The sequence below is a fragment of the Balaenoptera borealis genome (genome assembly GCF_965194805.1).
Source record: "Balaenoptera borealis genome assembly, chromosome: 15".
In the NCBI taxonomy this organism is placed as follows: Eukaryota; Metazoa; Chordata; class Mammalia; order Artiodactyla; family Balaenopteridae; genus Balaenoptera; species Balaenoptera borealis.
In genome coordinates, this window is record NC_138871.1 from 60,467,911 (window position 1) to 60,492,328 (window position 24,418).

The 24,418-nt window shown below is 39.8% G+C and overlaps 2 protein-coding genes across 11 annotated transcripts in view; one reads left to right on the top strand and one right to left on the bottom strand.

The window, feature by feature from the left end:
* DHX57 (DExH-box helicase 57) overlaps positions 1-17,913 on the top strand; it is a 60,028-nt gene extending 42,115 nt beyond the window's left edge. For all 10 annotated transcript variants that reach the window (XM_082356075.1, XM_082356077.1, XM_082356079.1 and 7 more), the window contains 9 exons: positions 196-396; positions 1,524-1,800; positions 6,505-6,600; positions 6,686-6,769; positions 9,462-9,599; positions 10,276-10,350; positions 11,919-12,053; positions 15,320-15,520; positions 17,193-17,913. In XM_082356075.1, coding sequence (XP_082212201.1) covers positions 196-396; positions 1,524-1,800; positions 6,505-6,600; positions 6,686-6,769; positions 9,462-9,599; positions 10,276-10,350; positions 11,919-12,053; positions 15,320-15,520; positions 17,193-17,336 — 1,351 coding nt within the window. In that variant the 3' untranslated portion in view covers positions 17,337-17,913. The remainder of the gene's footprint in view (positions 1-195; positions 397-1,523; positions 1,801-6,504; positions 6,601-6,685; positions 6,770-9,461; positions 9,600-10,275; positions 10,351-11,918; positions 12,054-15,319; positions 15,521-17,192) is intronic.
* Positions 17,604-24,418, bottom strand: part of GEMIN6 (gem nuclear organelle associated protein 6) — a 42,726-nt gene continuing 35,911 nt past the window's right edge. Inside the window, exon 4 of the mRNA XM_082356100.1 lies at positions 17,604-18,614. The gene's annotated coding sequence lies outside the window, so the exon portion shown is untranslated. The remainder of the gene's footprint in view (positions 18,615-24,418) is intronic.

Genomic DNA, 24,418 nt, shown 5'->3' on the forward strand with positions numbered 1-24,418 from the left:
ACTATGTAGTATATAGTACAGAAACCATTTAAATTAGCACAAAGTGCTCCCACCAGGGACTCAACTACCCCAGAACATGCGGGACACTGTCCTTCTACAGAAGTAGGATGGTTCATCTATTCTGTCCATGCTAAGTAAAATTTTGGCCACATTTTTATGAAGTAACTGCTTTCTACCTTTTCTTTTACTTTATAGATATGATGCTAGCAAAGGGATGGAAAGTTTAGAGGATACTTTTGTCTCTCAAGCCAATGCCCTGCAGAGAAAAGGTCGAGCAGGTCGTGTTGCATCTGGGGTCTGCTTCCATTTATTCACCAGCCATCACTTCAGTCACCAGCTTCTAAAGCAGCAGCTACCAGAAATACAAAGAGTGCCATTGGAACAACTCTGTCTAAGGTACATCTTGATCCTTGTGTTCTGCTTCCAAAAGGTCCCAACGTTTCTCACCCTAAGTTCCATGTTTTCTTTTTCTCAGTAGAAGATGTTTTGCTAAGCGTGGACTTGGATGTCCACGCTTCAGTGTTGCCTTTACCATTCCTTTTAACTTTCTACACATAAAGATCTCTTGCATTGCAGAGGATGGCCCTAAAATAGAGCTTAAGAATACATTCATAAGTCAGGAAAGTAATCTAACGTATCAAGAAATTTCTGCTAGGGCAACACCAATATTAAATCATCGCAGGGGGAAATCTGCACCCTCATTATCAGAACAAAGTGAACAAAAGCAATTTGAAAACACCATTATTTACCTGATGAACAAACAAGAACAAATAGCATAAAATAGGATTTAATGAATGAATGATTAAACTCAGTGTTATTGAAGCTGGAGAACCTTTGGTTCAACCTTTCTGAAACTTTGCATAGCATATATAAGAGCTCTAAAACTATCCATGCTCTTTGACCGAGTCATTATTTTGAGGGAGTATGCCCATAAAATGTTTACCCAAAGGGAAAAAAGTTACTTGTACAAAGATGTTACAGCTCTTCTTTTATCCAGTAGGTGTATTTTGAGAGCCTTCCATTACATTAGTAAAAATGTAAAGGAATTCTAAGTGAAATAAATAAACTTTATATATGTTAGATTTTTCTCTTTCTAAAATTGCCTAAATTCATAATTTAAAACAGCTTTTCAAGAGCTGTCACAAGGCAGGACACAATGCAGATTAATTTTATAAACAATTATTATGCAATTTCAGATGTGGGAAAGAGAGTAGGTGGATCACTTGAATTTTATTTCATGATTTGAACCCACTGTTATAGAAAAAAGCATTTTGGAAGTTTATAGAGAGAAATTTATTCTGAATCTCCGTAAATTTCAGAATCTGAAAGTGTTTCTGTAATTTATTGCTAGGAGAAGTAAAAGACAGAGATTTTTTAAAAATTTATTTAAACTGGCATTGTTTGGTTTATGAAAGCATATATTTGGGAAATTATAAATTATTTTCATTCACAGAAGCAGCTTACTTCTTTGTGTCATCCCACCAGAAATAAAAATGACAAATTGTTTTGTTTTCTTTTTTCAGAATTAAAATTTTAGAGATGTTTAGCACTCATAATCTCCAATCTGTGTTCTCTCGGCTCATTGAACCCCCGCACACCGATTCTCTCTGTGCCTCAAAAATACGATTACGAGACTTGGGAGCATTAACTCCAGATGAAAAACTGACCCCTCTAGGGTATCACTTGGCCTCTCTGCCCGTAGATGTGAGAATCGGAAAACTAATGCTGTTTGGGTCTATCTTCCGCTGTTTGGATCCTGCTCTCACCATTGCTGCGAGTTTAGCTTTTAAGTCTCCTTTTGTAAGTAAACAGCATTCATCTGAACTGGAGTCTGTAAGTCTCTAAGGGGACCATGGGGGCTTCAGGGTTATGTGAGCCCCCTAATACTTTTCTTGTGAGTATATTATATGTGAATCTTTCAGGGCACAATGTCTCTTAACTTTTATTGGATCCTCAAAGAAATCCATGCCCCAAATAAAGATTAAGAACTAGAGAGCCAGCTTATTTAAATCATCTAAACGTGCTTTTTATGTATCTGCTTTACTTGCTCATTATAGGAAAACCAGAAAAGCAAGTAAGCAAAAAGTGCCCCTGCCTGATTTTAAAAAACAATAAATATATTGGACTACTTTTTTCAACAGCTTTATTGAAATATAATCCACCCATGTAAAGTGTACATTAGTTTTTAGTATTGTGCAGTCATCACTCTAGTCAGTTTTAGAACGTTTTTATTACTTCATTAAAAAAAAACCTCTTAGGGGCAGGACAGGAATAAAGATGCAGATGTAGAGAATGGACTTGAGGACACGGGGAGGGGGAAGGGTAAACTGGGACGAAGTGAGAGAGTGGCATGGACATATATACACTACCAAATGTAAAATAGATAGCTAGTGGGAAGCAGCCACATAGCACAGGGAGATCACCTGTGACCACCTAGAGGGGTGGGATAGGGAGGGTGGGAGGGAGACGCGAGAGGGAGGAGATATGGGGATATATGTATACATATAGCTGATTCACTTTGTTATACAGCAGAAACTAGCACACCACTGTAAAGCAATTATACTCCAATAAAGATGTTAAAAAACAAAAAACAAAAAACAACCTCTTAGCTGTCACTCTCCTATTTCCCTCCAACCCCCCATCCACTCCATTCATAGATAACCACCAATCTCCTTTCTGTGTTCATAGATTTGCCTCTTCTGGACATTTCATATTAATGAAACAATATAATATATAGTGTTTTGTGATCGGCTTCTTCACTTAGCATAATGCTTTTAAGACGCATCTATGTTATAGCATGTATCAGTGCTTCATTCCTTTTATGGCCAAATAATATTCCTTTGTATGGGTATACCACATTTCGTTTATCCATTCAGCACTTGAAGGACATTTGGGATTGTTTCCACCTTTGGCTATAAACATTCATGTACAAGTTTTTATGTGAACATATGTTTTCATTTGTCTTGGGTGTATACCTAGGAGTGAAATTATTAGGTCAAATACTATTTAACTTTTTTTTTTTTTAATTAATTTATTTATTTTTGGCTGTGTTGGGTTTTCGTTTCTGTGGGGGCTTTCTCTAGTTGCGGCAAGCGGGGGCCACTCTTCATCGTGGTGCGCGGGCCTCTCACTATCGTGGTCTCTCTTGTTGCAGAGCACAGGCTTCAGACGCGCAGGCTCAGTAGTTGTGGCTCACGGGCCTAGTTGCTCTGCGGCATGTAGGATCTTCCCAGACCAGGGCTCGAACCCGTGTCCCCTGCATTAGCAGGCAGATTCTCAACCACTGCGCCACCAGGGAAGCCCCTATTTAACTTTTTGAGGAACTTCCAGACTCTTCCAGAGTAGCGGCATTTTACATTCCACCAGCATTTCATCAGGATTATAATTTTTCCACATCCTTACTAACACTTGTTATTATCTGACTTTTTTTATTATAACTGTCCTAGGTGGTGTGAATTTGTGGTTTTTGAGCTGTATTTCTCTAATGGCTAATGATATTAAACATCTTTTCATTTTCTTATTGTCCATTTGTATATTTGTCAAGAAATGTCTATTCAGATAGTTTGCCCATTTTTTAATTGGGTTATTTGTCCTTTTATTATTGAGTTATAAGAGTTCTTTATATATTCTGGATATAAGTTCCTTAACAGATACCTGATTTGCAAATATTTTCTCCTATACTATGGGTTGCCTTTTTCACTTTCTTGATCTGTTCTTTGAAATACAAAAGTTTTTATTTTTATGAATTCCAATTTATCTAGTTTTTTGTTGCTTGAGCTTTTGTTGTTGTCATGGTTAAGAATCCATTGTCAAATCCAAAGTCATGAAAATTTATTCCTATGTTTTTTCCTAAAAGTTTTATAGTTTTAGCTCTTACATTATGGTCTTTGGTCCATTTTGAGTTAGTTTTTGAATATAATGTGAAGTAAGAATCCAACTTCATTCTTTTGCATGTGACTATCCTGTTGTCCCATCACCTTTTGTTGACAAGACTATTCTTTCCCCACTGAATGGTGTTAGCATTCTTGTCAGTAATCAACTGACCATACATAAATACATGGGTTTATTCCTGGATTCTCAATTCTATTCCATTGAGTTATATGTCTATCCTTATGCCAGTTCCATGCTGTCTTGATTCAAAATACAAAACTCCAGTTTTGTAGTAAGTTTTGAAATTGGGAAGTGTGAGTCCTCCAACTTTGTTCTTTTTATTAGTGTCTTGAGGATTTTTACATTCATAAGAGTTATTGGTCTGTAGTATTCTTTTCTTGTGATGTCTTTATCTGGCTTTGGTATCAGAGTAATACTGGCCACATAATGATTTGGGAAGTGTTCCCTCCTCCTTTAATTTTGAAGATTTTGTGAGAATTAATGTTAAGTCTTATTTAAATGCTTGGTAGAAATCAGCAGTGAAGCCACTTGGTCTTTTCTTTGTGGGTCGTTTTTTTTTTATAATTAATTCAACCTCTTCACTTCTTATAGGTCTATTCAGATTATCTGTTTCTTTTTGAGTCACTTTTGACCATTTGCTTTTTCTAGGAATTTGTCCATTTCATCTAAATTACCTAATTTATTAATATATAAACATAGTATTTTATAGTCCTTTTTATTTCTGAGAGCTTGTTAGTAATATCCCCTTTCATTTCTGATTCTAATAATTTGAGCCTTCTTTTTTTCTTGATCAGTTTAGCTAAAGGTTTGTCAGTTTTGTTGATCTTTTCAGAGAACCAGCTTTTGGTTTCATTGGTTTTCCCTGTTTTTCTGTCCTCTATTTTATTAATTTCTGCTCTTTGTTTCTTTCCTTCTGTTTGTTTCAGTTTTTGTTTGTTCTTCATTTTCCAGTGTCTTAAGGGGGAAGTTTATTGATTTGAGATCTTTCTTCTTTTTTAGTATAGACATATACAGCTATAAATTTTCTTCTATGGACTGCTTTAGCTGCATCCTGTAAGTTTTGGTATGTTGTGTCTTCATTTTCATTCATTTCAAGTTTATTTTTTTTTTGGCGCATTGGGTTTTCGTTACTACGCGTGGGCTTTTTCTAGCTGCGGCGAGCGGGGGTTACTCTTCATTGCGGTGCGCGGGCTTCTCTCTGCAGTGGCCTCTCTTGCTGTGGAGCATGGGCTCTAGGCATGCGGGCTTCAGTAGTTGTGGTGCGTTTCAAGTATTTTCTGATTTCCCTCTCTAGTTCTTCTATGACTCATTGGTTATTTAGGCATGTGTTGTTTAATGTCCACGTATCTATGAGTTTCCCAGTTTTTTCCTTTTATTGACTTCTAATTGCATTCTGTTGTGGTCAAAGAACATACTTTGTATTATTTTAGTCCTTTAAAACTTACTAAGCTTTGTTTTATGGCTAAGTATATGCTCTGTCCTGGAAAGTATTCCATGTAGACTTGAAAATGAATATTCAGCTGTTGTTGGGTAGAGTGTCACTCTGCGTTTATTTTCACCATGGCTTATCTCAGATAGATAGGGTAATAGATGTAATAATTTTCTTCAGTTTTAATGTTATACTTCATGGAATTGTAAACTCACAGATCTGCAAAAAGATCTTAGTTCAGCCCCCTCATTTAACAACAGATGACAAAACCAAGGGCCAGGCTAGGTGATGTAGCTTGCTCAGAGACATACAGTCAGTGTTATTGTGAACAAGACCTCCATTGCCTATTTCTCAGATCATCTAAATAACCTCTCACTGGCTGTTTTCTTTTATTGGAATGCAGAAATTGTTCATTAGAAATATTGATGTCATCCTTAGCCAAAACTGAACACCTGTCCTTTGCTGGGTTCTGTAAACATAGTTAATTCCCAAATATAATCCTTTTCCCACTAGTCTTCCTAAAAAGGAAGAAAATTTATTTTCAAATAGAAAATAAAATTTTATTATCGTTGTGTTAGCTATAAAGTTGTCCAAATGTATGAAAATTAGAGAGAAGCACCATAGTTGGTTTAGAATGATTTTCAGTGTGATACAGCTTGGGCCTCAGTGTAACTTGCTCTTGCTGGTGTCTTTAGTACATGTGTATGTTGCAGCAAGAGAAGGCAGTGAAAATTAAGTTCTCAGCTGATTTTACTAATTTGTAGGGAAAAGGAGGACCTGTAAACATTATTTTTAAAAGGAAAAAAACATGAATTATGGGTATAGAAATAGGGGAGACTTAAGTATAGACGATGAATAAGAATCTGTAAAATAAAGATACCACAGAGTTAACAGAATCTTAGATTTTAGAGGTAGCTTTTAGAATGAGTGGCTCTTTGATGACATCTTGCCACTAGGAAGTAGAAGACCCAGTAGAGGTTATTTTGGGTGGGCAGATGGACTCACAAGGACAAGCAGGACTGTTAGCTTGGCACTTAACCACCATAATTACTTCTAACCAGCCACCCACCGTGTACTCTGTTGCACGCAAAATACTTCCCGAGGCACCTGGCTTCAGCAGTAGGAAAGTGCCATTTGAAACCTTGGGTAAAATGTGTCCTTCAAACCTGGTTTTCCTCATTTAGGTATCTCCCTGGGATAAAAAAGAGGAAGCTAACCAGAAAAAGCTAGAATTTGCATTTGCAAACAGTGATTATCTGGCCCTTCTACGAGCATATAAGGTAAGTATAGAACCTAATAGCTGAGATTTATTACCAGAGTTGGCACTAAAGACAGAGTAACATTTTGATTTTCTCCAAAATTTAGGGCTGGCAGCTAAGTACGAAAGAAGGTATGCGTGCAAGTTATAATTACTGCAGACAAAACTTCTTGTCAGGAAGAGTTCTTCAGGTGAGTTGTTTCTGTGGAAATTTGTTTTCATTCATTTTCTATTGTAGTAGCGCACCAGAGGGTGTTGCAACTTTATCTTGCTTGTCCCGCCTTGACATTGAAAATGTTATTTTTGGAATATGCTTGGCTTTACCACCTGTGTAAAACAGACTCCTGAACTATGACAGCAGGCCTTTTGTGCTGAACCTTTCAACTGACCTGTTCTTCCTCTTTTCAGTGAATCTGTGTTTAACTTATGTGGAGGCTAGGGGAATATAGGCACTCTGAAGATTACTGCTTGCTGGAAGTCAGTTTTTTCCATAATTATACCAAACATTCTTAACCCGGATCCATAAGCCCCTGAAATTGTATGCAAAGTCATACCCTTATACATACGTGCATTATTCTGGAGAAAGGGATCATAGCTTCATCAGATTCTCAAAGCGGTCTATGACCATTGCCAAACCCCTTACCCTCTCCCTAAAACCAAAGACTGAATACTGAACCAGGTTTTCTTTGTTAATTCTTCTTCTGTCCATCAGAGGCTACTATGTCAATAACAAGTACACAAGAAAGAAAGGTTTATTATCTTCTGCGTAATAATAGGCAGGGCTCTGTCTTCTGTTGTAACAGTATTTTAGGCCCCCTTCCAAAGTGGCATGAAAAGCCAGAATAATAACGGTGCATATCTTTACAAAGCATCTATTTCATTCAAAGATTTTGAGGCTGGGGAGGCAGAAGGACTTTATTTCTATATTAGAAGATGTCTCGGAATAGAACACAAAATTAATGTTCATAGTACTTACCACTACCTGACAGCTAGTTATCTCTCTACCCCATAAGCTCCATCAGAGCCGAGATTTTGTGTTTTGTTCAATACTGTATCCCCAGTGCCTAGAATAGTACTTAGCACATAGTTGATGCTCAGTAAAATTCATTGAATGCATGAATGAATGGTTATTTAAAATGAAGTAAGAGACCTGAAAACCATCCCAGTATTTGCCTTTATTCTTCTCTGCCTTTAGGTGTACTCCAGTGAGACGTTTTGAGAAGACATAAAGCCTCTAGCTTTATTCTAAGTACAACAAAAGCAATGATTTTCAATCCTGGCTACACATTAGATTCACCTGCGGGAGCTTAAAAAAAAAAAAAGTAAAAATACCCAAATTCTACCCCAGGCCAATTACATCTGGATCTCCAGGGGTGGAGCCTGAGCGTCTGTTTATTTTCCTTGTTGTTGAGTTCACCAAGTGATTCTAATATGCTGCCAGGGTTGAGAACCACTGGTCTAAAGGGTATTTTATATGTAAGGTGCAGTAATAAATATTTTCTTGAGTCATTAAGAGTTTTAAGTGTAAAATAATATTTCTTTTAAATCACATTTTTTACTAAATTTATTCTTTTTCTTTAGGATATATGTAGATTTTGCTGTGATCTATGAGGGCCATCAAACAGCTACCTCTTTTCACTAAAGTCCAGCTTAGATTGTATTGTAGAATTTTTTTTGTTTTTTTTTTAATCGACTTTTTTTTTTTTTAATTGATTTTTGGCTGCATTGGGTCTTCGTTGCTGCATGCGGGCTTTTCTCTAGTTGTGGTGAGCGGGGGCTACTCTTCACTGCGGTGCGCAGGCTTCTCATTGCGGTGGCTTCTCTTGTTGCGGAGCACGGGCTCTATGCACGCGGCCTTCAGTAGTTGTGGCGCGTGGGCTCTAGAGCGCAGGCTCAGTAGTTGTGGCACGCAGGCTCAGTAGTTGTGGTGCACGGGCTTAATTGCTCCACAGCATGTGGATCTTCCCAGACCAGGGCTCGAACCCATGTCCCCTGCATTGGCAGGCGTATTCTTAACCACTGTGCCACCAGGGAAGTACTAGAATTAGTTTTACTAAGATATTAAAACCTTGTCATGAAATGTAACTCTGGTATATTTAACTCCTAGTTATATTTTGCCATGTTATCCATCTGTACTTGAGACAGTCCAAGAAAATACTTAAATTGTCATCAGATACAGGGTAGCATTGCTTAGCTTTCCATTCCTTTGTCATTATCTGCTTCTCTATTGTCTGATATACGGCTAATATTTGAACAGATGCCAGACAGAGGTTTGTGCTTTTCGTTCTCACACTTGTGCTCAGCTGCAGAAAGGGGTTTCTAAATCTAAACCACTTAATAGTATTCCTATTCGTAGGGAGAACGTGAGCCAGCCAAGTCCACAAGGTAAGAGAAAGAGGGAAGGTTCTGAGGTGGCTGTTGTGCATCTTTTAAGAGAGAACACTACCACTCTAGGCTCGGGTAAGGCACTAAGAGGCCCTGAGCAGAAAGGAAGTAGGAAAAATTAGACGGTGTCACAACACCTTGAGCTGGAGTTCCAAACAAAGTAAACTATGTTTTTGGCCGTCCTAAGAATTGCGAGGAAAATCAGACCTACCCAAAATCCAGTTAATGGTTGTTGTTTTTTTTAACGTAATCTAGAATTAAATGATCTCTGAGTTTTCTGAAATTTGTGAATTTCTGTGTAACGGTTTTACACTGCTGGTTTGTGTAAGTGAAAACTGCCCTTTTGGGAATGAGCAGACAAGATAATCTTCATACCTGTTTGTTTGGTAAACCCATATGAGTCTCATTACTATACGCTGAACTGATTCGTTTTTGTAGTCATTCTTACCTTTGATATGTTGATGCCCCTGCTTAAAGATTTTTTTCCATTTCTTTCAGGAAATGGCCAGCCTCAAACGACAGTTCACTGAACTGTTATCGGATATAGGCTTCGTAAAAGAGGGACTCAGAGCAAGGGAAATTGAGAAAAGGACCCAAGGAGGAGGAGATGGTATCTTGGATGCCACAGGAGAAGAGGTAAAGAATGTGTAGTTAGTTCTTACTTCTCTTTGATGATCACACTCATAGTCTATTACCTCAGGAGCACTTGTAGGCCTTGTTCACTTAAGCCCTATGAGCAGTGGGTTAGTGGCATTCTTGATTTTCTTTCCACAAATGTCAGCTAACACTCATAAAAACAAGTTTTTCTGTTGATTGTTGCTTCTGTTTGTTTTTTTTTTTTTAATTTCACATTGGTTCTTGGTAGGTCCATCAGAGGTAGAATGGACTTTCCAATGATGTCTTCTTAATCAGACCAGCTTTTTTCAAACCCAGGATAGTTTTGTATATAATAAGTATCAGAAGAACAATTCAAGATGAAACCTGATGCCACTCTGTTCTAAGTACAGTTAGTACTTTCTGGAAATTGTGAACATCTCATGAACCAGAATCTTTCTCTCGACTGATCCTTAGGAACACTGGCTTTGTAACTGCTTTGCAGAGATCTAGAAAGTAATTGTGGGCTTCTTGGAATGGGTACTGTGTGAATGTGGTCCAGTAGATTTATTTTTTACTTAGAAATAATTTTTCTAGCAAAGTGATAGAAATTAGATGCTTTTAAGATAGAAATCAAGAGAAATATAATAACAACTTCCAGGGAATAGACAGAAATAGCCACATTACTTATAAGATTAATGCTGTATTTCTCTCATAGGCTAACTCAAATGCTGAGAACCCCAAGTTGATATCAGCAATGCTGTGTGCTGCTCTGTATCCAAATGTAGTGCAGGTAAGGAAACATTTTTCCTGGGTACTCCCACTTCCTGTTTGATTTTAGCCAAGGGATGTAAGTTAAGACATGCACATTAATCATCTTAAAGACACACACACACACACAGCCTTTTAAACGTAGTATATATTTCCAGTTCAATTCCCCAAATGTGTTTAGATACATCATTCAAGAACACATTTATTGTATAAAATAAGGTGCCTTTTTAATCCTTCTGACATTATGACATTCCAGAAATTAAAATGGACATAAATGTCACTGTCAGCCAGTCTGTGCATAACTAACCTATGTTAGGTAGAAATTTGATTCGACTACAATTTCCCTTATGCCCTCTACTCTGGACTAAAATTAGATAAGAACAAACAAGTCAGTGCCTTGTCATGGGACCACCTATGATCACCCTCTTCTGGAAACCCTACCTGAATGTACTGTCAGACTTTTACCTGAGATTTGATTATCCAGTCCTTGTCAAACTTAGAATGTGAATTTGTCAGAGTACTGAAGCATTTCTCATTTAACTTTTTGATAAATGTTCAGTTCATGTCTACTGATTCATTTATGGCTTATTTTTGCTTAGTGCTTGCATGCTTTTCAAATCATTTGAAATTTACTTTAAAAAAAATCATTTGGAGAAAAGCTATGGAGACAGTTAAAAAATCAGGGGTGACGGGGATGAATAAGCAGAGCACAGAAGATTTTGAGGGCAGTAAAAATACTCTGCATGATACCATAATGATAGATAACACGTCATACTTGCCCAAACCCATGGAATGTACAACAAAAGTAAACCCTAATGTAAACTATGGACTTTGGGTGACGATGATGTGACAATGAGGTGCTATATAGCCACTGAGAATTATGTTTTAGGAAAATATTTATAGAAAATGATCCTATATTAGTTTTAATACATATATATTTTATTTATGTTTATCTCCATTTCTATATATAAATACAAATCTAACAGAAAACTAAAATGATATTTGTCAAACATTAATGTTAGTTATTTCTTAATCATGGGATTACAGGAGTTTTTATTATAGGTTATTACAAGATATTGAATATTGTTCCCTGTGTTATATAGTAGTGATGTTATTTTCTACAGTAAATATGGAGGTGTGTGTGTGCACATAAGCTTTTCATTTTTTTGAGTGAAACAATCTGTTTTTCACTATTTTGAAAAATTCATTTGGAAATATTGGATTGGTATTGGAATTGCCAGCAGATTCCTGGTCCAGTGTTGCCAGCTGAATCTCTTGCCCTGATAATCAGGGCAGACCTGAAACATCAACGTGGTTTCTCCCCCCTGTGGCTGGTGTGTGGTATAGTCACCCAGAACTGCTGCGTTTACATCCACACCTCCTCATGGTTAAAAGAAAGAAAAAGAAAGCATGCTTATACTGCTTCCAAAAGGAAACTAAGAGAGAGGGAAGCAGCAACAAAGGCATTCAAACAAGACTGGTTTTGTGTCAAGGGATACATCCTACAATGGAAATTACATATATATATATATATATATATATATATATATTTTTTTTTTTTTTTTTTTTTTTTAAATACCTGTTGTTTAGGTGAAAAGCCCAGAAGGGAAATTTCAGAAGACCAGTACCGGAGCTGTCAGAATGCAACCGAAATCAGAGGAATTGAAGTTTGTCACCAAGAACGATGGATATGTACACATTCACCCTTCATCAGTGAACTATCAGGTCAGGATGGCTGGGTATACTTACGGTCAGGTTCCACATCCACAGATTCAACCAATGCGAATTGTGTAGTACTGTAGTATTTAGTACTGAAAAAATCTGAGTGTAAGTGGACCCTGCAGTTCAAAGCCTTGTTGTTCAAGGGTCAAATGTATTTACACGTGGCAGGTCCTGGGGTGAGAAACAGTCCCTTCACTTCAGCCAAACCTTGTTCTATCACTCACTGTCTTTAGCACTGACTTGGGAAGTGGAATAAGCACAAACGTACTGGAAATTGAACTATTAAGCCTGCTTTCAGATATAAAATTGTTTCTTTGTGGCGGTGATTTAAGAGGTCATGATGTAATTCTCTCACTCCATCTGTGCCTTAAGAGGCCATGACCTATGTTTGCTGCTCCAACTTCCTCAGCTCTCCTTCCTCCTTCAGCCAGTTGCTGGGAGGCTTCTGCTCCCACCACGCCACTGAATTCCTCAGAAGTCATGAATAACCTCCTAGTTGTCTAATATAGGGAACAGATTCTCTGGCTCTCATCATTCTTGACTCGTGAAGTATTTGACATTGCTGACTTCCCTACCTCTTGACGCTATCTTTGATGTTTTCTGCTTCTGAAATATCACTTTCTTCTCTCTCTCTGATCATCCCCCTCTAGCTCCTTTACTAGATTCTCTTCCCTTCCTCTGAAATCGTGGTTCTGTCCTTGTTCTCTTATTATAGTGCACATGATCTTCCTGCACCGCCAGAGCACAACATCGTGTTCTAACTGCCACCTACATGCTGACACAGACCCCAGATCTCTCTCTCTCTCATCCTGGGCTTTCTTTTCTGAGCTGTCTTGCTAGAAATCACCACCTGGATGCCTTCTAGTCACCTCAAACTCAAAAGCTGAAAAATCAAACTCATTATCTCTGAATTCACTCCTCTGTGTTCCCTGTCTTGGTGGAATGGGACCATCCAAATCAGAACCCTGGAGTCAGATGGACCCTGCTTCTTTTCTCCTGATGCCAATCTAATTGGTCACCAGGTCCCAACAATTCCACCTTTTTGACATGTCTCAGATTTGCCTACTTCTCTTGTCCCTGCTGCCATTTCCTCAGTTCAAACCCCAAACATCTGTCTCTTGCCTGAAGTACTAATCTTACTTCTGGTGCTTTCTCTCTCCAACCTTTTATACTACTGCTGCCAGAATCATCTTTACAAAACACACATTTGATCATGTCATACCCTTGCTTAAAACTCTTCATAGATGGAGTCTACTGTAAACTCTCCTACGACCCTTCACATCTAGCCCCTTCTTAGCCCATGTCCCCTGCCTCAAATCCCTCCTGTCATTCTTTATGCTCCAGCGATACCAGACTACCAACAGTGTCCCCCAGTGCCATGACACAGGACACACTGTCCTCTATGCCTGGAATGGCATTCTAATTCCCCAGCAGACGACTCCTACTCATCCTCCAAGCTTCCATGATATATCCCTGTCCCAGTGTCCCTCTCCAAGTTGCTCCTTACTTCTGCTCCGTCACTGTATAGTGTGCATTTTTCCACTGTTGTACTTATCACATTATTTTATAGTTTATGGTATGTCTCATTCATGGACTTGCAAAATTCCTGAAGACAGGAATTGAATTTTATTCATCTCTGTGTTCTTGATGTCTAGCACGGTGCCTAGCCAGCATAGCTGAAAGCAGATGCTCAATAAAGCTTCATCTCGATAAAGAGATGAAGGAGGAAAAGAGAAAAGGAGAATGGAGGAAGAGAGTTTGAAGTGTTAGGGCTGCTCAACCCGTGAAACTACTGAGTAAAGTGTCAGCAAAGCATGAAAAAAAGTGTTAAGCTCAGAAGAGTCTGAGAACCAGGAAGTCATCTGCCCTCTTGGCTGCATGTGTACTTGGGAACCAGGGGCCCAAGTAAGTTACCTCCACTCGTCCTCTCCTGCGTTTACCGTGACATTTCTGCAGTGAATCCAAGTCATTCATGCATCCACTCAGTATCTGCTAGCACCTCCTCTGCGCCAGGCATTGTTGCAGGCCATGAAGGACAGCGGATGAGCTAGGGAGACAAGGTCTCTGCCCTCAGGGAACTTACATTCTAATGGGGAAGTCAGGCAAGAAATAAGTAAACAAATAATCTCAGGTTAATGACAAATGTTATGAAGGAACATAAAACCATAAGAGATCGAGAGTGACAGGAGAGGGGCTTTTTTTTTTTTTTTTTTAACTATAGTTGATTTACAATATTGTGTTAGTTTCAGGTATATAGCTTCAGATTCGTTTCCACTATAGGTTATTACGAGATACTGCATATAGTTCCCTGTGCTATACAGTAATCCTTGTTATTTATCTTTTATATACAGTGGTGAATATCTATCAATATTAATCCCGTACTCCTAATTTATCCCTCCACCTCCCAAGAGGGGCTACTTTACATAGAGTGGCCAGGGAAGAACTCTGAGGAGAAAACAATTGAGCAGATCCTAAATGAAGTAAAGGGCAAGTCATGCAGATATCTAAAGAGAGGACATTCCAAGCTGAGGAAATAAGTGCAAAGACCATGAGATGGGAGCATATTTGGTGTGTTCCAGGAAATGCAAGAAGGCAGCCAGTGCACATGGAGGGGATGGTTAGGGGTGGAAGTGATAGATGAGTTGGGACAAGCGGGCAGGGATCAGGTCGTGTAGGACCCTGTAATCCACAGAAGGATCTGAGATTTTATCCTTGGGAAATCTCCGGAGGGCTCTGAGCCCTAACTGGTTTTTAAAAGATCACTGTGGCCTCTGTATGGAAAAGAAATTGTGAAGATGCAAAAGGGCAGGTACACAGGAAGCCATTGCAGTGGTCTGTATGAGATGACAGTTTGCACGAGGTGGTAGCTGTAGAAGTGGTGAGAATATTTCAGTTCATCATGTATTTTGAAAACAGAGCTGACAGGACTTAGTGATGATATAGATGGAGTGAGGGAGAGAGAGCAATCAAGGATGGCTCCTAAATTGGGAGCTTGAGCAACTGGGTGAATGGGAGTATCATTTAATGAGACGGTGAACACCACAAGGAGGGGAAAATTGAGAATTCCTTTTGAACACAAGACGTCTGAGATGCTTGTTCGATGTCCGAGTACAGACATCAAGTAGGCAGCTGCACATACAAGGCTGGAGCTCAGGGGAACCTACAGGCTGAAGATAATTTTGGGAGTCATTGGACAGGTGATGATTAAATCCCTGGGACTGGTGGAGTTCCCCTTATGTTGCCAGTGACATAACTGTCTTATGTTTCAGGTCAGACACTTTGACAGCCCCTACCTGGTGTACCATGAGAAGATCAAAACTAGTCGGGTGTTCATCCGAGACTGCAGCATGGTGTCTGTGTACCCGCTGGTCTTGTTCGGAGGAGGCCAAGTGAATGTGCAGCTCCAAAGGGGAGAGTTCATTGTCTCCTTGGATGATGGTTGGATCCGTTTTGCAGCAGCTTCACATCAGGTAAGGGATAACAAGTCTGTCCCATGAGAGTCAGGCCATGAGGGGCTCTGATAATAGGAAGTACAGGGCATTTCTTCAGGGAACAAGGACCACAGAGCTGAGTAAGAGTGAATGATGGGTCTGCAGGGGACACTAAGCAAGACTGAGGCTGAAGTGAGGCCGGGGTGGGGAGCCTTCGTAAGAGTTTAGGAAGCACACTAGGAGGGGAAGCCCAGGACAGTTGGTGTGAAAGGCTTCGGACAGAAGCTAAGAGTGAGGTACTGGAGCTTCCTAATTGTTATACAAATACAAGTTCAAAGAAAATCAAAATATAGATGAGCAGAACTAAGTAAAAATCACCCTGACTCCACAACCACCACTAAAAAAATAATGTCTCAATTATTCACTATATGGAGTCTCTAGAAAACGTTTAAGGGGGAGTATATTTAAGAAATAAAAATTGTTAATATTTGCATCTCTTAGAAATCTTCTCTTGCAGGAGGCAGACACACCAACTCAAACATTACAGTTAAATTCCCTTCACAGTCTGAAGCAGCACAGTCCAGGAGAAATATATGTGCCACATACCTAATAATTTTCCTAGTAGCCACATTAAAAAAAAGTAAATAGGTGAAATTAATTTTAATATATTTTATATAGCAGAAAACATCTAAAAAGTTTTAATTTCAACATGTAATCAATATAAAAAATTGAGATTTTTATACTCTTTTTTCATACTAAGTCTTCAAAATCTGGTGTGTATTTTATACTCACAGTGCATCTCGATTTGGATCAGGCACACTTAATGTGGTCAGGAGATTAGCCACGTGGGACAGTACAGGTCAAGAGGGCCAGGCAGGCAGGGTTGGTTTGATTCAGCTGCTTAACAACAAAAGCCCGTCTGGCCCTGTGGTAGCAGGATGGCTGTAGTAGCCCCTGGGTCACGTCCATGCAGCATATACTGTCCAAAAGGGAAGACAGAACGCTTCTTTCCTAAAAGTTCCAGCAAACCTCCTCTCCTAAACCAACTCCTGTGGCTGAAGAATGTCATGGACTCTGAGGCCTGGACCACCCGAGCCATTCACTCTGGCAGGGCGCGTGGCGTGAGCCTGAGTGATGCCGACAGAGTCCTCACTGCAGGGCTGCCAGACTGTGGAGGAGGAGCCAGACATGTCGGCAAGACAACCACAGTGGCACTGCATCAGCACAAGCAAAACGCCAGAAAAAATGTGGGCTATCTCCCAACCCCATCCCCACCAACAAAAGCGTAAAAATTCCAAAGTTAAAGAGCTTTTTTTGGTTTAATATCTGCCATTTTTAATTCTTCATTTTCCTGCTTCTCCTCTCGGAGCAAATTGTAAAAGTTGACCAAGCTTTAATATGGAGAACACTATATGAAAGCCATATTTCCGGATTTAATCTTTTCTTTAAATGAGATGTGATAGAGGAGGCTTTTTAAAATGGACCCCACTTAGTATATTACAGAGCTGACGTCGAGTGTATGTTCCTATAATTGCATCAAGAAATTTTAGAAGCACTCTTAGAAAAAAAATATGTTTAGTTCCCCCACCATGGAATTAAAATTAATAGCAGAAATCTAGAATAATGATAATCATAACTGGAGAACTTCCTTTTAATAACCTTTCCTCCCCTGTTGGTCCAAGCGCTGCTTACATTGCAACTTTCATTTTAGGTGGCTGAATTAGTAAAGGAACTTCGCTGCGAACTTGACCAGCTTCTCCAGGATAAGATAAAAAACCCAAGCATAGATCTGTGTACCTGTCCTCGAGGGTCACGGATCATCAGCGTGATTGTGAAACTTGTCACCACACAATAAAGACAGACCAGGCTTGGGAGAGTGCTTGCTACTCACCTGCTTGCTCAGCTGGGAAATGACGGCAGCACCTCTACCTCGAGCTGCAGCTCCGCGATGGGGCTGCCCTGGTGAAGGAGCCCAGGGCAGGCACTGCCAAGTCAGCTGAGGCGACGCACACCTTTAGGGAAATTTTCCACACTAAGTATTTCTAACCAAGCCGTGGGCACTCCCAGCACAATTTGGAGTGTCGATGTGAGTTCAAAAACCAACTTGCCTGTATTTTTCTCGCTCTCTGACTGCCCTGGAATGAATGAAATTCATCTGATTAACAGGAAAGTAAATGTTTAATACAATTCTGTTTTAATCTATGTATTATTTTTCTCCTGCTTTTTACTGGGGTGAGATAAAGGGCATGAGGAGAAATATCAATTGTTCTTTTCTGTCATAAAGGCTCAACTGAAAGAAGTCAGAACAGAGAAGGAAAAAAATCAATCATGTGAGCAAGAAAAATTAAAATTTCATTTCGGCTATAGGCCATTACATAAACTTCATTTGTGAGGGATTTTTACTCATTAAAGTTCAGCTTAAAAAAACCAGACTTAATGAGCACTTATTTGTTATCAAAATGTGAGCTGGTTTTATCCATAATACACTTATTCTTTTTTTTTTTTTTAATAAATTTATTTTATTTATTTATTTTTGGCTGAGTTGGGTCTTCGTTGCTGTGCACAGGCTTTCTCTAGTTGCAGTGAGCAGGGGCTACTCTTGGTTGTGGTGCACGGGCTTCTCATTGCGGTGGCTTCTCTTATTGCAGAGCATGGGCTCTAGGCGCATGGGCTTCAGTAGCTGTGGCACACAGGCTCAGTAGTTGTGGCTCGCGGGCTCTAGAGCACAGGCTCAGTCGTTGCGGCACACGGGCTGAGTTGCTCCACAGCATGTGGGATCCTCCCGGACCAGGGCTCGAACCCGTGTCCCCTACATTGGCAGGCGGATTCTTATCCACTGTGCCAGCAGGGAAGCCCCACACTTATTCTTAAGAGCTGAACAATCGGGGTGTTTTCATTCTCTTGTAGGTTTTCTATTTAGGAATCTTATGAACCCTGTCTTATGAACTCACCTGGATCTAATGGCCACATTTCACATTGCCCGAAGGAGAATTTTAATGGTATTCTCAGAACAGAGTTGGCATGGTTAAGGTAGAAAAGGTTGCCATACTAGTGTCAGATTTACAGCCATAAAAATACTTTCCATGGGACTGTTATTTTCAACCACCACTTAGGGTAATGGGGCACTAGCATTCTGAAAAAAAAAAAAAAAATATATATATATATATATATATATATATTTATTTACACTTTCCCTGGACATTTTTCAAGTGTGACCAAGAAGAATCCCAAAAAGCTGGGTGGAAAAAGTATTCCTGTATTTGGGTAGTCCTCAGGTAGAGAGTCACTACAGGTTTCCCACTATACATGGAATTCACACTAACTCGACAAAACCACCACAGTGAAGGATGTTCACTTTTCAAGGTATTACTTTAAGTTTTCAGGGAACCACTGAAACTGTCCAAAACAGTCATCATGAAGTGTGTTTAAGCTTCGGTGCACTTAAAGATCTTAGGCTCTAAGCAGTGTTTTTAAAAGGCATTAATTCATATCATCACTTTAAATAAATACATACATATGCATAGCACTCACAGTATCCAAGTTCTGACTTGCTATTGAAACAAGGCTCACATTACAGAACCGATCAGGCTGGGACATTTAGGAGAAATGAAGGAGAAAACTGCACTAACCCTCTAAACCAGTTTTTTTCAAACCAGTTTTGACTGTTGGTGCTATAGCAGAGCTCATGCTGCCCTAACTAGAGCCATCTGCCCAAGTGACCTTGCAGCTTTGCATGCAAGTTTGCAGCAGAGCACGCAGCTGCAAGGTAGTTAATAACAAAACTTTCCATTCAGAGTGCTGAGAAGTTGCTCTCTCAGGGAAGCCGTGCTGGGCTGGTTACTTTCAGCCACATACAAATGCACAAATCCATAGCAGCACCATTTACAACAGCCAAGGCACAGAAACAACCTAAATATCCATCAACAGACTGAATGGATAAAGGAGATGTGATGTATATAGACACAGTCGAATATTGCTCAGCCACGAAAAAGAATGAAATAATGCCATTTGGAACAACATGGATGGACCTAGAGATTATCATACCAAGTGAAGTAAGCCAGACAGAGAAAGACAAATATCATAGGATATTATATGTGTAATCTAAAAGAGTGATTCAAATGAACTTATTTACAAAACAAATAGACTCAAAGACATAGAAAACAAACTTACAGTTATCAAGAGGATAGCCAGGTTGGGTGGGGTGGGCGTGGGGAGGAGAGATAAATTAGGAGTTTGGGATTAACATATACACACTACTATATATAAAATAGGTTAACAAGGACCTACTGTACAGCACAGGGAACTATATTCAATATCTTGTAATAACCTATAATGGAAAAGAATCTAAAAAAGTATATATATGTATAACTGAATCACTTTGCTGTACACTTGAAACTAACACAACATTGTAAACTAACTATAATTCAACCAAAAAAACAAAAACAAATGCACAAACCCTATCATTCTGTAGATGTGCCAGAATGTGAAGAAGGTTGGAAAGCCTTGACTGAAGGCATTCATAAGAAAATCCTCACCCCCAAACTAAATTTCTTTAAGCTCATCATTAAAATTATGAAATAAGAAATGAAATAGGATTATCTCTTTTTGATTAAAGTCAGAATACAGTAGTATTTCAAGGTGAAACTGGATTTCTAAGCCCCAACAAGATGGTCAGAATTTAATGTTAATTTTATGGAGAACTCTGTAAATGTGTTCTTAAATATTTGTTTTACTGGAATCTAGTTAGGGAACAATATTAATGAAATACTCGCTACAAAATTAGTCTGCACTGCTGTTTTGTAGTACATGTAATTGGGAAGTTCTCAGGAAATGAGACTATCTCAACACTTACAGAGGGGGTCAGATTGATAAAACATTAGCTTTGTCTTCTTCCTCAAGTTCCATATCTGAATGTTACCATTCAAACTCCCTGACAAGTAATGAACTTTGGCCTTTAAACTGCTCAGGTAATAGAATGGGGAGGATAAAAGTATATCAAAGCATGCAGCCTGTGGATCTATAGGCATGGTCATTGTTTTTTCTTTCTAGGCAATGGTTTGAATATGTCCCTTAGAGGTTATCATAAAATAAGATCTTGTGAAAGTGAGATAGGCTGGGACCTGGGACCCTTTGCTGCAGTGCTTGCACCTGGACAAACATCTCCTCAAGCAACAAAATACAAAAAAAAAAAAACAACAACAACTATGAGGGACTAAAAATAACTGTGTGCATGAGCAGTTGGGGCAAATTATGATCAACAAGATACAAGAAGACAAAAAACCCAACAAAAGCAGGGTGTCAGGAGCAAAAGCAGGGTAGTGCACATCCCCTCTGCACACAGCACCACCAAGGGGGTGGGCAGACCACCTCAGCCACCCCTCTGGCCCAATCCCTGGACCCGCCCCTACCTTCACTCCCATATAAGGAACCAGCTCGCCCCCCTCAGGGAGCAAGCAAGGGGAGCCCCAATAAAGCCTTGCTTGAATTTCTTGTCTGGCCTCTTGTCAATTTCTACTGATTAAGGAGGCCAAGAACCCTGGTCGGTAACAGGGACAGAAAAGACTGAAAAAGAGAAAAAGAGAGATTGCCATTTCAACCCACTCCCTGCGGGTATCTATTCAGGCACCAACCTGCAAACTTCCAGAAAGGGCCAGTGAAGGCGGTAGCACCCTGTCCACTGCCCACCAGGGTGATCAAGCCTGGAAACCAGCCAGTTGTATGTTGTCTGTGGGTCTCTGACCCACAGGTCGGACTCTCACCCACGCATACACCAGTATATAGAAATCTGCCTTTTCAGCCTGTTCCCAATGGGACTTCTCTTGGTGGCAGGAAAATAAAGGAGAGAATATTGGGACAATCATACTTCCAGGCCCTACACGATATGAGGTTTGAAATCTATTACTCTCAGAAATCTTCCATCAGGGAGAGACTGCTGGACCAAGATCTGCAAAGTGTGAAAGGAGCCTCTCCCTGCTCTGCTTGTCACCTGCCAATGTGAGCTGTTACCTGCCAGAGGGAGCAGGTCTCACAAGCTGAGAGGAGTGATGCTGTAGCTGCCTGATGTCCACTCTCTCAGGATAGGAGAGAAGAGAGGACAGAGAGAGGAGAAGTAGAGAGATTTCAGGAGAGGGAAAGGGACAAAAGGGAGGGGAAAGTGGTGAGGGAAAAAGGACTAAGGGGAGGGGAAAGCATTTCCTGAATGAAGGCACTGAGGCCCTCAGGGGCCAGGAAGGCAGACCTACCAAATGTGGTGACACTGAAACAAGAGGTTCAGGCAGCTTTGTAAATTCAGCACCTGCGGAACATCCAAATGGACAATGGGTGCTCTTGCAGCTGGGACAGGTCTGGCCTTAGCAGCTATGGGCTTTGTGGGCATGTTCATGCAGGGGCTGGGCTGGGTCAGGGTCTGAGCTGCCTCCATAGCTCCCATAGCGGGCCCAGGTGCATGACTACTGCAGTCCTAGGACCGGCTTCAGTGGACTTGTGCTGGTAGCCTTGTGAAAACAAAGCCTGAGAGGCACCAGGGCCAACTGCCAGCATACAGTGGATGTGGGGCCAAGGGCAATGCCAACAACAGTGTACTTTGTGAGCCCACACAACGGGTTGTGAAAGGTGACACAACAGAGCACAGCCACAGGTGAACAGCTCCAGTGGAGGAATACTCAGTGGCTCCTCTCCCAAAGGGAGCGCTCTAATCCCACCTACCTTGCACCACAGATTAGAAACTCAACTCAGAATGGATCTGGCGGCTTCTACTCCATCAACTAGGGAGCAGACCCTGCTCCTGACAGGGCAGTGACAACCACAGAGCAAGGAGGAAGGCCTGCTCAATATCCAGTGCAGGCTCTGGCCACCACGACATCATTCACACCTCCTATCAAGGGGATAACGGCCAGTATACAATGAAGAAAGAAGTGACAGCCGTCCATACTAAAAACAGCCCTCGCACCAATAAATATTAAACCCACACAGGCTACACAGGAATGTTCCCACATAAAAATAGCCCTCCAAGACCACAGTAGATAATTGTTTCCCCTAAACTCACAGAGCAAGAGAAATATAAGTAAAATGAAGAAGGAAGAGGAACCACTCCCAATTAAAAGATCGAGAGATTTCCCCTGAAAGAACAATAAAACAGACCTCTTCAGTCTAACAGACGCCGAGTTCAAAAAGGAGATAATGAAAATACTGACGGAATTAAGAAAGGCTATAAACAGAAATGCAGATTACTGTAAAAGGGAACTAAAAACTATAAGGAGGAGCCAAGAAAAATCAGAAAATTCATTTAAAGAGAAGAAAGCTGAACTAAAGGCTATAAATAGCAGAATGAATAATGCAGAAGAATGAATATGTGATCTAGAAGATGAATAATGGAAATCATCCAATTAGAACAGCAGACAGAAACCAAAATTTTAAAAAATGAAAGCAATATAAGAGACCTATGGGATAATATAAAGCATGTCAATCTACACATAATAGGGATCCCAGAAAGACAAGAAAGAGAAAAAAGGGTTTAAAATGTATTTGAAGAAATTATGGCTGAAAACTTCCCAAACCTAAAGAAGGAAATAGATACCCAGATACAGGAAGCACAGAGGGTCCCAAACAAGATAAACCCAAACAGACCTACACCAAGATATATTATAATAAAAGTGGCAAAAGTTAAAGATGAATAGAGGATTCTAAACGCAACACGAGAAAAACAAAGAATTAATTACAAGGGAACCCCCTTAAGGCTATCAGCAGATTTCTCTACAGAAATGTTGCAGGCTGGAAAGGAGTGGCAAGACATATTCAAAGTCCTGAAAGGGAAAAATCTGCAACCTAGGATACTCTACCCAGCAAGGTTATCATTTAGAATAGAAGTAGAGATAAAGAATTTCTCAGACAAGCAAAAACTAAAAGAATACAGCAATACTGAACCTATCCTAAAGGAAATATTGAAAGGTCTTCTCTAAATAGAAAAGTAAGAGTCTATAGGAAAGAGAAAATCACAATTAGAAAGTAAATCACTTAAATAAGCCAGTACACAGATTTTTTTAAAAATCAAAAAATTTCTGTGAAAGCAATGATAACCACAATGAACAGCAAAAGGATGAACATGAAGATGCAAAAGAGGATGTCAAAATCATAAAATGTGGGGGAGGAGAGTAAGAAAATGTAGATTTTTTTTTTCTAGAATGTGTTTAAGTCTATATGACTACCAGTGTAAAGCAAGTAGATATAGGAAAGGGTTAACATACTTGAAAAACAGGGCAACCACAAATCAAAAACACACAATAGATTCACAAAAACCAAAAAGAACAGAACATAAGCATAATACAAAATAAAATCATCAGGGCTTCCCTGGTGGCGCAGTGGTTGAGAGTCTGCCTGCCAATGCAGGGGACACGGGTTCGAGCCCTGGTTTGGGAAGATCCCACATGCCACGGAGCAACTAGGCCCATGAGCCACAATTACTGAGCCTGCGCGTCTGGAGCCTGTGCTCCGCAACAAGAGAGGCCGCGATGGTGAGAGGCCTGCGCACCGCGATGAGGAGTGGCCCCCGCTTGCCGCAACTGGAGAAAGCCCTCGCACAGAAACGAAGACCCAATGCAGCCATAAATAAATAAATAAATAAATAAATAAATAAATAAATAAATAAAAAATTAAAGTTGCAAGAAGGCTGGGACTACTTTAAAAAAAATAAATAAATAAAATAAAATAAAATCATCAAACCACAAAAGGAAAAAGAATAAAAAAAGGACAAAGAAGAAATATAAAATCAATGGGAAAACAAGGTTTAAAATGGCAATAAATACATATCTATCAATAATTATCTGTCAGAGGACTAAATGCTCCAATCAAAAGACACAGAGTGACAGATTGGATAAAAAGGCAAGAGCCTACAATATGCTGCCTACAAGAGATCCACTTTAGGGCAAAGGACACACATAG